At 36.1% G+C, this 12999-nt stretch overlaps 1 protein-coding gene across 1 annotated transcript in view; it reads left to right on the forward strand.

Moving 5' to 3' along the window:
* The first annotated feature begins 1079 nt into the window (after positions 1-1079).
* The window catches only part of LIN28B (lin-28 homolog B), a 239243-nt gene continuing 227323 nt past the window's right edge, over positions 1080-12999 (forward strand). Inside the window, exons 1-2 of the mRNA XM_063917047.1 lie at positions 1080-1456; positions 11961-12009. Of these exons, the coding sequence (XP_063773117.1) occupies positions 11973-12009 (37 nt within the window). The 5' untranslated portion in view covers positions 1080-1456; positions 11961-11972. The remainder of the gene's footprint in view (positions 1457-11960; positions 12010-12999) is intronic.

The following is a 12999-nucleotide window of genomic DNA, read 5'->3' on the forward strand; positions in this document are numbered from 1 at the left end:
CTTTCTCACTCTTTTGTCCTCACCCTCACTCTTTTGTCCTCACCCCCCTCTCTCTCTTTGTAAAAGGGGGTCTCTGTCTGCCTAATGTGTAAAAGGGCCCTCTGCTGCCTAATGTATAAAAAGGGGGACTCTGCTGCTTAATGTGTAAAAATGGGGACTCTGCTGCCGTAATGTGTAAAAAGGGGACTTTGCTGCCGTAATGTGTAAAAAGGGGACTTTGCTGCCGTAATGTGTAAAAAGGGGGACTTTACCTGCCGTAATCTGTAAAAGGGGCTCTACATGCCGTAATGTGTAAAAAGGGGGACTCTACCTGCAATAACGAGTGAAAGGGGGACTCTGCCTGCCGCAATGTGTAAAAGGGAGATCTACCTGCCGTAATGTGTAAAAGGGGGACTCAACCTGGCATAATGTGTGACAGGGGCTCTATCTGGCGTAATGTGTAAAAGGGGCTCTACCTGGTGTAATGTGTGTAAGTGGCGCTACTGTGCAGCATAATTTAAACAATGGAGACTACTTTAAAGCGTAATATGAATTGGTATTATTTTGTGGCCACTCCCCTTCTCCATGAAGCCACGCCCCTATAGTTTTACTGGTGCCTACGGCAGACACTGGTCCTGTTTTGTATAGGAAGGGGCGCCGATGCTGTTTCTTGCACACAGCGCTAAAATGTCTAGTTACGGCACTGGTCATTACCCATCCATGATAAACACAATTATATTTATTTACAATTCATTTGCTAACACCAGACCATTATGTTACGCAGTAAAGCACAGACATGGTATCAGTCTCTGATAACACTAGAACTATGATTTTAGAAAACCCCCACAAACCAGGCAAGTCTCATTGAAAACCCCGGTCTTGCACCTACAGTATGCTCTCCTCCCAACACACACACCTCCCAGAGACATTATTTTCCTCTCCAGGGACGCCCTTTGATGTTATTGTTTTGTCCCTTCGGTTATGCCTAAAACCATGTTGGGGAAAAGACCTTTGACGTCACCAGGGGGAGGAGCAAGGCCCGAATAAGGTACCCGAAGTGTTCGCTCGCCACCGGGTTACGAGTTGTTGGCGTGGGTAGGGAAAGAAGTATACCGCCGGCCTAGCTCCTCCCCCTGACGGCAGAGGTCCTTTCTCCAAGTTGGTTGTAGCATCTACCTTGTCCCTTCGTCTCTGGTTACTTCCTCCCACCCCAGCAGGCGGGGACATATGAGCGCGCCGGGAACCTCCTCCGCCCTCTCCCGAGCCTGCGATGCTGCCAGTGCTCCCCACGTTGTCTGGTAGTCCGCGTCCCAGGGACCGTAAGCATCGGCTGCTGCTGCCTGCGCTGTACAGTGCGGGTCCTCCGCAGTCGCACTCCGGTCCCCGGCAGCACCGGGCTATCTCCCATTGAGGCTGCGTTACTACCCTCCTTCTCGTCATGCAGTGATCAGCAGGTTGGGACGCGCTGCATTGCTTGGTAAATACACGGGTCTACTGTGGGGTAGTCAATATCAATCGATGTGTTTGTACCGCATTGCTGGCTGACTGGCTACCGGCGGTGTGCTGTGGGGGGCAGGGCTCTGATACACAGGAGAGAGCTGGGCAATACACAAGGAGACTGCCCTGTGCTGCGCAGGTCGGACGTGGAAGAGCTCACACTGCTTCCATAAAGTTACTACTAGTCCAACCTGGAGTGAGTGAGGGGCCGCCGCCGGCATCCTGTGCCCGGCCACTCACACCAGCATAGCTCACCGTCTCATTGCTGGTAATTGTGCTTCATACCTTCCCCAGTGATCCATACTCTCCCGTGCAGGCCTTTTACTGATCACAGATTGCTAGTTCACATCATGCAGGATCCTGAAATTAGGAGGTCAGAGGTGGCTGGCTATGCCAGAGGTCAGGCAGCTCATGTTCTAGCAAGCAGTTTCATTTGTTTTCCACTGTTAATAAAAAGCCTCCATATATTCTAATGTCACATACATCAAAGCTGTAATGGTCTGCATGTATTGTCTGTGGTTTATGTTTACTACTATATTGCTTGTATCACTATATGTATCTGCACACATGCAGTATGCTGGGACTCTTGTGGTATTATTCAGGATGTACACGGTTTGTTTTTATGTTCAGGCGGTGTGGGAACAGCCATTCATATTCCAATAGGTGGCATTAGGCGTCTGACACTTTCAGTAGTGGGATGTTTACACTTTGTTCATGTTTCTGGGAAATGTAACCGGCATAGTACATCTGAGTACCAGTGCTCAACTTCTTATCTTTGCACTTCAATAACTTTTTTGTTTCTATGCTGTACATGTCTATAAAGATATGTAGCTATTTTAAGAATTATGTTATACCAGTGTATATTGTATATTTTTGTGCAAGGATGCCATTTTAACACTTGATGCAATTCTGGACTTGCAAATAAAAAGGGGTTTCATAATGTCTATTGATAAATGTAGTTGTAAACTAGTTGTCAGCCAACTAGGGGGACTTACAAATTCAGAAAATGTATAGATTTATTGCTAAAATCTTTTTTTCCCCTTAGCTGAAATGTCTTATCAACCAGTTATTAGTCATTTTTATTAAACCATGGCTAGGCATGAATGCCGTTTTTGGCTTTTTTTTTCTTTCACACACGCCTATAGTTGCCATTTAGGGGTATATTTACAAAGTACTGGATTTTTAAAACAATCTGTTCGCAGCCGTTGTCTGCCAGGTTTAAAAGGGAAGTCATATTAATTCAAAACAAGCCTGGTATTGCATTTTACTGTTGTTGCCCTTTAAAATATGGCAGGTAAAATAAAATAAAAATTGTGGGATTTGAACAGTTGCTGCTTAGTGAATATACCCCTAAAGCTCAATTGTAACCGGAAATATGAACATCCTATACAGTGCACTTTTTATTTCAGCAAGCTTATGCAGCCAAGATGCTATTACAGAATAGTGATTTTATAAGAATCACAGAGAATTAAGAGAATATGAAAGTTGTTAAAAATATATATGTACAGTACTTCTGATTGTAAGGAAATTTATTGTACACAGAAAAAGCTTGCTTGCTCATTGCTGACGTTCAAATGGTTTTATATGTACAATGGTATTCATATGAAAAAGTAGCCAAGAGCTGCAGGAAAATGACTATCTTATATCAAACTAATATTTGCCTTCAAATATAATATAACAAAATATTTGAAAGGATTGTAACTTACAAATTATAAAATGAATTAATATCAAATTGTATATTCCTTTTCTTTTAAAACTATAAAACTATCTTTTTATTTGTATATTTTATTTAGATAAGTTATAGTAACAAGTGTTTTATCTGATGGTTTATGTGTCACACTGTTTTGCTGGACCATCTATTCTTTAACAGTATAGGTGATGGGCGTGGTTATTTGACGGACAGCTGAAATGAACATTAAATCTTTGCTACATTTCATTACCGTTTAGTAATTATATGTTGTTGGCTATGCTTGGAAAATTTTTTAAGAGGAGGTGTTTTTAGTGCAGCTCCATTGGAAACTGTGTTTTTAATTCTCTGTTGTAAATAAAATGACAAAAGACAATAAAGAGATATGTATAATGTAGCCAGAATCAGTAGAAAGTATATATATTTTCCCCCTAGATAATTTGTTTTATTTCTATATGATACCGCACTACGTATACTGTTGATAGAAGGAAGCAGTAGTCAATTAAAGAGAAAATTTTAACATCCATTCGGAAAACATTTTCTGTTGCAGAGACGCATGTGAAAATATGTATTTAAGAATTGTAGCATCTTTTATCTGAAAAATCAATTTTGAAGAGTAATATATTTCTTGGTTTTATTGTACTAATCACTATAAAGGGGAAACAAAATAGAAAAAGCACACACATGCAAACACTAACAAATGGTTTATATTTAAAGTTATTTTTAAATAACATAATTCTGAAATAAATCATACTATAAAGATATATACATTCAGACACAATGTTTTACATGAAGTATAACTTAGGGGGGTATCAAAGCTTGGTGAGAGATAAAGTACCAACCAATAAGCTTCTAACTAACTTTTCAAACACAGCCTGTAACATGTAAATTAGGAGCTGATTGGTAAGTACTTTCTCTCACAATTTTATCTCTCTCCAAGCTTTGATAAATAGTAGCCTGAATGATTAAATTCTACATGTTCGGTGATGATATTATAACACTTTCAATTAAACTGTTTAAAAAATAATTGTGCTAGTTTCTAAGATTAATCCTTCACACAACTCAAACTTTAATTAAATATACTATTAGGTTTTTCACCAGTGTGTATGTTAAAATAATTTGTAATTAAAATGTATTCTTAATTGCTCAGATGAAATCAATGTGTTCTAACATATGCAGTGTACATTAATACATTTTGTATCTAATAGATATTTTCTTACATTAAGATTGGAATTAATGTATATTATAAAAGGCAAGAACACGATACTGTTTTGTATGATAAAAATCAGTGTACTGTATCTGTACAGTACCTGTTACTTGGTGTTTTTCTCTAAGAACCTGATTTTCACACAGGCAACACTTTGAACACTCAAAGTCCAAATGAGCTCTCAAAAAGTAATCACCAAAGAATTTTTAAAGACCACTGGAAGATGTCTATAATTAAAACTGCATGAGCACAACAACGTTCAATTCAATATAAATTAATATCTAGCGAAAAGGTCAAAAGAATGCCTGTGGTTTTGTTTAACTGTTGTTCTATTGTCCAAGAATGTCTGTTTGCTAGATAAAAGTAATAGTATCCTGAAACATGAGTACAATTGCATGAGCGGAAAAGGTTAACACTATTCTATATGGTTTTACTTTAAATATTTAAACAGTTAAACAACTGATAAATGGCAGTAACGAGTAGTTGTACTAATTTATGTGCCATATTGCAGAGTGGCCATTTTTTTAAATTAGTTGTAATATATTTTACATAAATTATTACTCCAATAAATATATTTAAACATCTAAATGGTAATTTAAATTTGAAATTGTAAATCTGCACAAATTAACATATATTGTCACTTATACTGTTGCTATAACTTAATGCTCTAAAATACATCATCTTATGTAGAGGAAGTAAAGAGTTCAGAATTTTAACAATATGATGAAATTTGATTTTCTAAGTGGTGTATTTATGTATATATAATATAAATGGACAAATTAAAATGTGCACATAGTGTATTATGAATGGCACACAAATGAGTGAAATCTAGTAAAAAGTTTAGAAAGAAATTTGTTAAATGAAAAACAGTATAAAGTATAACAATTTGTAATTGCATCTGTTCTAATGAAATCATGGATGCAGCACTTTATTCAGTAATGTTTCAGTTCTATGGATTCTTAATGTTTTCATTTATTTCTTCATCTTTGTAAACTATAAAGTATTACTATTTAGACATCTTTTAGACCATTTTTTTGCTTGTAAAAGCATATACCTTTTCCTTTCTAAAGCAAATGTGTTGCTGAAGGTTTGTTAATACAATTTATGTGCATAGTAAAATACACATGCATGGTTTTTGAATACATTTAATGGAAAAATCTAATTTCTTAGCAAATTAAATACATAAGACATACAGAAGTAACAGCCATGTGCCTGACTAAACTGCCTGCAGTGCTAAACTAATTGCTTTATCATGAATTTATTTTGTAAGATACAGGTATGTACTGAAATAGTTAATTTAACATGTTTGCTTACTTAGTTAACTCTAAAATCCTTCATAGATTTGTTTTACTTTAACAAAGTTTTGGTTTAAAAAAAATATCAGCAAAGTAGCAGTATAAATATATTTAAATAGGATTTAATATATATATATATATATATATATATATATATATATATATATATATATATATATATATATATATATATATATATATATATATATATATATATATATATATATATATATATATACAGGTTGAGTATCCCATATCCAAATATTCCGAAATACGGAATATTCCGAAATACGGACTTTTTTGAGTGAGAGTGAAATAGTGAAACCTTTGTTTTTTGATGGCTCAATGTACACAAACTTTGTTTAATACACAAAGTTATTAAAAATATTGTATTAAATGACCTTCAGGCTGTGTATATAAGGTGTATATGAAACATAAATAAATTGTGTGAATGTACACACACTTTGTTTAATGCACAAAGTTATAAAAAATATTGCCTAAAATTGACTTCAGGCTGTGTTTATAAGGTGTATATGAAACATAAATGCATTCTGTGCTTAGACTTAGGTCCCATCACCATGATATCTCATTATGGTATGCAATTATTCCAAAATACGGAAAAATCCGATATCCAAAATACCTCTGGTCCCAAGCATTTTGGATAAGGGATACTCAACCTGTATATGAGATTTTATTTTAGTATATTGTTATAATGCCTATAAAAAGGAGGTCTTGCAGCCATATATAGCACCAGTTGGAAAAAAAACGCTATTAGGTCAATAACTTTTTATGACATAGGCTATTAGTGCAAGTGTCTTTACTGTACAACACCTGAAGTTTGTACAATGAGAAAAGCTTAACATATCAAACTTGGAAAACTATTAAATAAGAAAATATCATTGCCAATGTTGCTTTCATTAATTATGTAAAATACATTACAAATCTTTTTGGATGTATTACTATTTTAAGCTGCAGACCTACAAGTCCATATTTGTGGATATGAAGGAATAGTTGTTTTTATGGAGAAAAAAATAAATGAATGTATATAGGCACATCTAAGATTTTTTTTATTTTATGTCCTGTTTAAGAACTGATGGGGTATATTGTAAAAAAGGAGAATTAAAAATCCAATACAGTACAGAAACTAGCCTTGATCAAATTGTGACTATAAAGCATTCAGTGGGAATTTACGTTAATGGAAAATTATACATGCCCAAAAAATTAAGATTTATTGTTTAATTTTATTTCCAGCATTCTGCCAGTGCCTATGGTTGTCAAGTAGATAAAACAGGTGTTGGTGATGTACTGATTTATTGTCTATCAGTACTGACCTATGTTATATACTTCTCTTTATAAATATGAGTAAGATTGTTCAGTGATATTGGTTGTATTCTACTTTATTGCCTAATGACTCCGTATGTGATGCCAAAATTACCATCTAACGGAATAAAAAACAGAATGATATAAGTAATTTGTTTTTTGTACATTTAGAAAAGCTTTTAAGCCAATGACCAGTGTCGTGTGTGTGTGTGTGCAGTCCTCTACCAATTGCACTGCTTAAAGAGGCAAAAACACTTTTTATCTGGAAAAAGAGCTAACTTGAGTTTTTCCCATATTAACAAGTGCTAAAAGTATTGGGAAATCATAGGGGTCGATTCTATTCGGCAACTTAAGAATAGCGCTGGGAATTAGCTCCCGACGCTATTCAATTCAGCTGCTAGTGACCCGCAATTGTCGGGAATTCTTCTCTCATCCCCGGGGGATGAGAGAAGAAACCCGACAAAAGTGCTGCCTCGCGGCCAGCGCGAGGCTGATTCTGTCGGGAATCAGCCTCGCGCCGGGGAGTTAAGTCGGAGAATGCCCGTTCTCCCGACAATTCAACCTGTTTAGTCGGCGAGAACGGGACATCGCCGACTTAACTGGAGCTGAATTGAATAGCGTCGGGAGCTAATTCCCGGCGCTATTCTTAAGTTGCCGAATAGAATCGACCCCATGGTTTACTGACTTCTCATTATGCTCTGACTCTAGCTGCTGCCCCCATTGATCCTGAGCGCAATTTATAGAGTAGATATTTTTTTTTGTTTTGTCTAGTGTTTATTTAAAAACTTAACTCTACCTCTGGCTTGTGCCTAGGGTTACCACTTCTTCCCTTTAATTCTGGACACATATTAATTACACAGGTTCTGTGGCTGGCTGACTTCAAGCCTCCATTTCACATGGATTTAATCAGCCACAGAACCTGTGTAATTAATGTGTCCAGAATTAAAGGGATGAGGTGGTAACCCTAGTTGTGCCATGTGTTCTCAGAAGACTGCCAGAGTGGAGAGAAGCAGTGAAGATGTAGCTCTCTTCCTGCTCTTTCCCACAGTGCACCTGTTTCCCAGCTTCTCACCCATTCAATTATCTGAGAACTAGTTTCTCAATATAATTACAGAGGAACACTGAAGATTTAAATTGTGCGTGTGTGCAGCAAGCCTGAGATATTTTGGTGTCTTGTGGGCTGCAGAACAGGACCCTTTCCACTTTGCCAGGACAGGTATTTTTTCCTTTTTCCATCCCAGTAGGTACACTTTTTTTTTTTTTTTTTTTTTAAATGTTGGTGCGATACACACACATTTTTGCTGATTCATTACTTCTTACTAAATAGACTCTCTAGTTTCTACTCTCTCTAATATTGTGCAACAGGACAATCGTGTCCAATGTGTGTGTGGCCAAATATTCCAAATGTTACCATAAGTGCATTTAAATTTTTGCCCAACTGCAAAACAGCTGAGATTTTTATAGTGTTCTACTGGAATGGATGTAACCAACTGCAGTAAAAAGACTTTGGTTTCTTACACTGAGAAATTATATTTGAAAAAATAACAAAAACAAGAAATCTGCTCTATAAAATATCTTGAAGCTAAATGGGAAGTGACTTCTGATAAACATTCAGTGCAGTTAAGTAAAATATAATAAAACAAATTAATATACTGTACATTCTCTGTGAAGGGCTTTGTATTATGTTGTCACTATATAAAGTATTCTAATAAATATTAAATTCAACATTTCTTTTTTTTTTTAGTTTTAAAACTATTTTTAAACAAAACTATTTATAGTGCAAGCATACTTATACCTTGTTCAGGCAAAATGCCATAAGGTAAACCATTATCATTAGAGAACAAAATATTTTAAGTTGTGATTTTATTTCACTACCTTAAATGTGCAAGCATTAATTTATTTTTTATAACTTTTTAAATATGCACCCTGTTCTATTTTATCTGTGTATGTGTTCTTTTTAGATATACCTCAACCACACATTACTTGTTTTATGGTAAGAGGTGCCAGAGTTCTATGCACCACAAATTCCCAGCTAATGTCACCAGTGGTGCTGAGGCAGGGCTTCCAGCACTACTCTCAGACCAATGATTTTCATCCCCTGCACAGCTCAAGGGGTGCTGGGTAATGTCCCTTTTACAAGACTGGGTGCCTGTACTTTGCCTTGCCATACAAGGGCTAGTATGTGTATGTACAGCAGGCATTCCCAACCACGGTCCTCATGGCACACCAACAGTGCAGGTTTTAGTGATATCCAGGCTGCAGCACAGATGGTTAAATCAAAATAACTAAGCTACTAATTAAGTCACCTGTGCTGAAGCCTGGATATCACAAAAACCTGCACTGTTAGTGTGCCTTGAGGACCGTGGTTGGGAGTGCCTGATGTACAGGAAGGCAGTGACGCCATGCCCCTTATTTTGCTGTGCACTGAAAGCACATTTGTAAAATATCCAGGGGGGTTTGTGCACATTTTTACTTTTTGCGCTGGGAGCCATATTGTCTAGAAATGGCCCTGCCCCTAAATAAAGAGGTAGCTAGACATATCTTTATAGGAGCCACGGTTACTTTTTATTACTATAGTTTTATTTATTTTTACATCGCTGTCAAGTTTCAGCCGCTGGACAAGGTTATCAAACATCACAACTTGGCAAGAGACTGCAATGGCTTAGGTTTTAATGCAGCCATCCATTCTTCAGTTTCTCTTTCTCACTGTTCAATTCCAAAGGGTTTTAATTAACTAATGATTATAATTTTTGCTGTATGTAAGGACTGGCAATTGTTTATAAAACTACCGATACTATAAAATGCAAAGATTAGGTTTGTTTTTTTCTTCACAAATAATTGTTGCGTTTTGTCAGCACACAGCTTTTCTTAAACATCCCTATATATTAAAATAAAAATATACTGAAAGCAAATGGAAAGGAGTGACAAGATCTGGAAATTGATTATGAAAGAAGGATTTAATTATTTATATCTGAAGGATTACCTAAAATTTGTCTTGATGTTTAATAAATAGTCCCCAAATCATATTATCACCTGACGTCCAGGTACATGTATAACATCACAGCTTAACTTTCATTACATCATTCATAGATGGTTGCTTTTAGCACTAATCAATGACATATCATTACACAGAGTATTCCTACACATAGATGTGGTACCTTATTTCTTGATACAACATCAGATTTTGTTATAAAATTTGTTTTGCAGCCGAGAATAAAATTTTTCCTAACCTCCATTGTTTGGCATATCCTGCTGACTTATAGCTGGGTGCTAACTATATGATACATAGGGAGGAATTCAATTAGACACTGTACCGCCTATAACTATAATTGAGGTATTCCACCCCCCCCCCCCCCCCCCCAAAATCCCCATGGTAATTATTTAGTGTGTATGCTCAATCCATTGTTCACTGCCATCTTTCATTGAATTGTACAATTGCATCCAATTGGATTACTCCATGCTCAATGCTGTGTGGTTACATTCAGTATGTAATAATAATTTGTGCAGTCGTTTTGTGTCTTTGGCAATGTTGCATTGTCTGAAGATGTGTTCCCAGTTCTATCTTAACTACAGTCCATCAAAGAGATACCTTACAGGAAATCTGTGTACGACTTTTTCTTTCCTTTCACCATCTCATGCTTTTTCAAATATTTGTTGTCCTTAAAAGCTCCCAAATGTTTTTGTGATTAACTCCTATTTTATGAATCTAACTTGTATTTTAGGTTTAATTATTCGTTAAATATTTAAAATGTAATGAGAGCGGTACTCCATATGTGCTTGTACACACACTTGTACACACAAGCATAATACTGGCATTGCATTTCAAATTAGAACCTTAGGAATGTATACTGCCAGCTCAATGCCACCAGGTAGGACTCAAATGAACTTGTGACACAAATCACCAACTTTGTACATTTCCCCGGATAGAGAGATGGTTATATTTTCATCAATATAGATTCCTTCTGCAGTAGATTCTGAGGTAGCAACCACTTAAAAATATATTAAGTCCCTGTTTCAGCTGTACTAACTATATGTACTTAATTATCCCATTCATAGCTACTACAGAATTACCCAAGGGATTTGTTCTGTAGTTATAGCTATGGAAAAGGAATGCTGCAGGGTCAGATGTTTGAGGTAGAAATGTTGCTACCTACTATTCTTGATTTCTGGAAGGGATTTGGTATTTAATTGTTGGTTTCATTATGGTATATAAATATGCATAATTATCAGTGACAGACTTTTGAATATTACGTCTGACTTCTATTTAATAAGTGAATAGATGGTAATATTTTAACAAGCTAACCTAGCACAGTGTGAGCCCACCTTTTCCCACAAATAAGCAGCAGCTGTCAATATATTGATTATGCTGTTCATACTTTATTGATTTGGAGCAGTGCTGATTGCTGAAATGTACAAATAATTCACCATATCTGCATTTTTCTGTCACTAATGTTGCACAGAGTGATTGATTGGAAATTTGAGCAGAGGCTAATCAATGACAGATCATGAATGCAGAAAGCCTAATTAACCTGATGATCAAGGTCCCTGTATTTACACAGCATCATTCTATTGACCTCCTTGTGTAGCATAAGCACTGCTGAGGAATAATAACTCGTCCTCTGGTTACTTTTTGCCATCAAATATTAATAAATGGAAAGAACACCTTCTATTGTGCGGGGAATGTGAGGTTTTCTGACCTGATACCTTCTTTTGTGTTCAAGATAATAACAGGGCATGTGCTGCCCCTTCTGTAATAGGGGAACCTCTTGATTAACGGGGAACACCATTTGGTTTTAGTATCTGATTCGGAAGCTAGGTAAGTTAATTGGAAAACACAATTCACAGGTCATCAGTTCACAATAGTCCACAGTCTAACGTGTTATGACTTCTAATGAGGCATTAGAAGTTATGAAAAGCAGATAAAGCGGAAACAAACCACTATTGTCATGGCACTGACTAGAAATCTGACTTCTAGGTGCTGTTGAAGATGATTAGACCTTACAAGAAGGTGGCCAAAGATTCAGGTCAGTTATTTTTGCATGTTTGTGTTGGCCTCATTTCTCATTAACCCATTTTCTAGCTCTATCAAGTGGGTATTCCTTCTGTTTTGTCATCTAGTAATTGTCGCATTTTCCACACTTGGCCAAACATATTATTGCTTAATGATGATGATACATTAACTACTATGTTTTTTTTAATTATTAGTAAGTGATGTTTTGTAATTTACAAGAACGCCACTTTAGTTTTGTGTATTCTGTAGAGCAGGGTTTCCTAAACTCTGTCCTCAAAGCACCCTGACAGTGCAGATTTTAAGGATATCCATACTTAAATACATGTGACTTAAATTAGTACCTTAGTCAGGTTAATACCATCTGTGCACAAGCATGGATATCCTGAAAACCTGTACTATTAGGGTACCTTGAGGATCGATTTTGGGAACCACTCGTGTTGGGTGAAATATGAATCTCTTTTTTGATAACTCAAAACCTACTGAAAAAAGTGTCTCCTCTCAAAAAGTAGGCTTACATGCTCTTTATATGTTGTTGCTATTGGGAAGTTGTTAGTTTATCTTGTTAGTGTAAGGCTTATGCTCTAAAGATTTGCTTTACAGATATTAATGAAAAAGAGAAACACACTTATCAATTTCTGTACTCTTTCCACACATGTTATATGCACTTGATTAGGTTCTTCTCCCTCTGCATTTGCAAGCTGGAGCAAGAGGCTGTAGTCATAAAATATCAAAAAGTGATAGTATAATTTCTCCTTGTGAATCTTTTATTGTGTGTGTGTGTGTTACATGTGTATACTTTGTGTGACAAACGCTCATATTGCCATCCTTGTATGTTTTTTCATGTATGGACTGTTTACATTTTAAAAGTACATAAAACTGAAAGTAGCTGAAAAACTGCTCCAAGCATCATTATGTGATATAAGTCTTTCCTCAATTGTGCCACAACAATACTTCTGCTATTTGCAGGGAAAATTGACCATCCCATAAGAAAATCCATTTGGCG

The sequence above is a fragment of the Pseudophryne corroboree genome, chromosome 4 (genome assembly GCF_028390025.1).
Source record: "Pseudophryne corroboree isolate aPseCor3 chromosome 4, aPseCor3.hap2, whole genome shotgun sequence".
Classification (NCBI taxonomy): Eukaryota; Metazoa; Chordata; class Amphibia; order Anura; family Myobatrachidae; genus Pseudophryne; species Pseudophryne corroboree.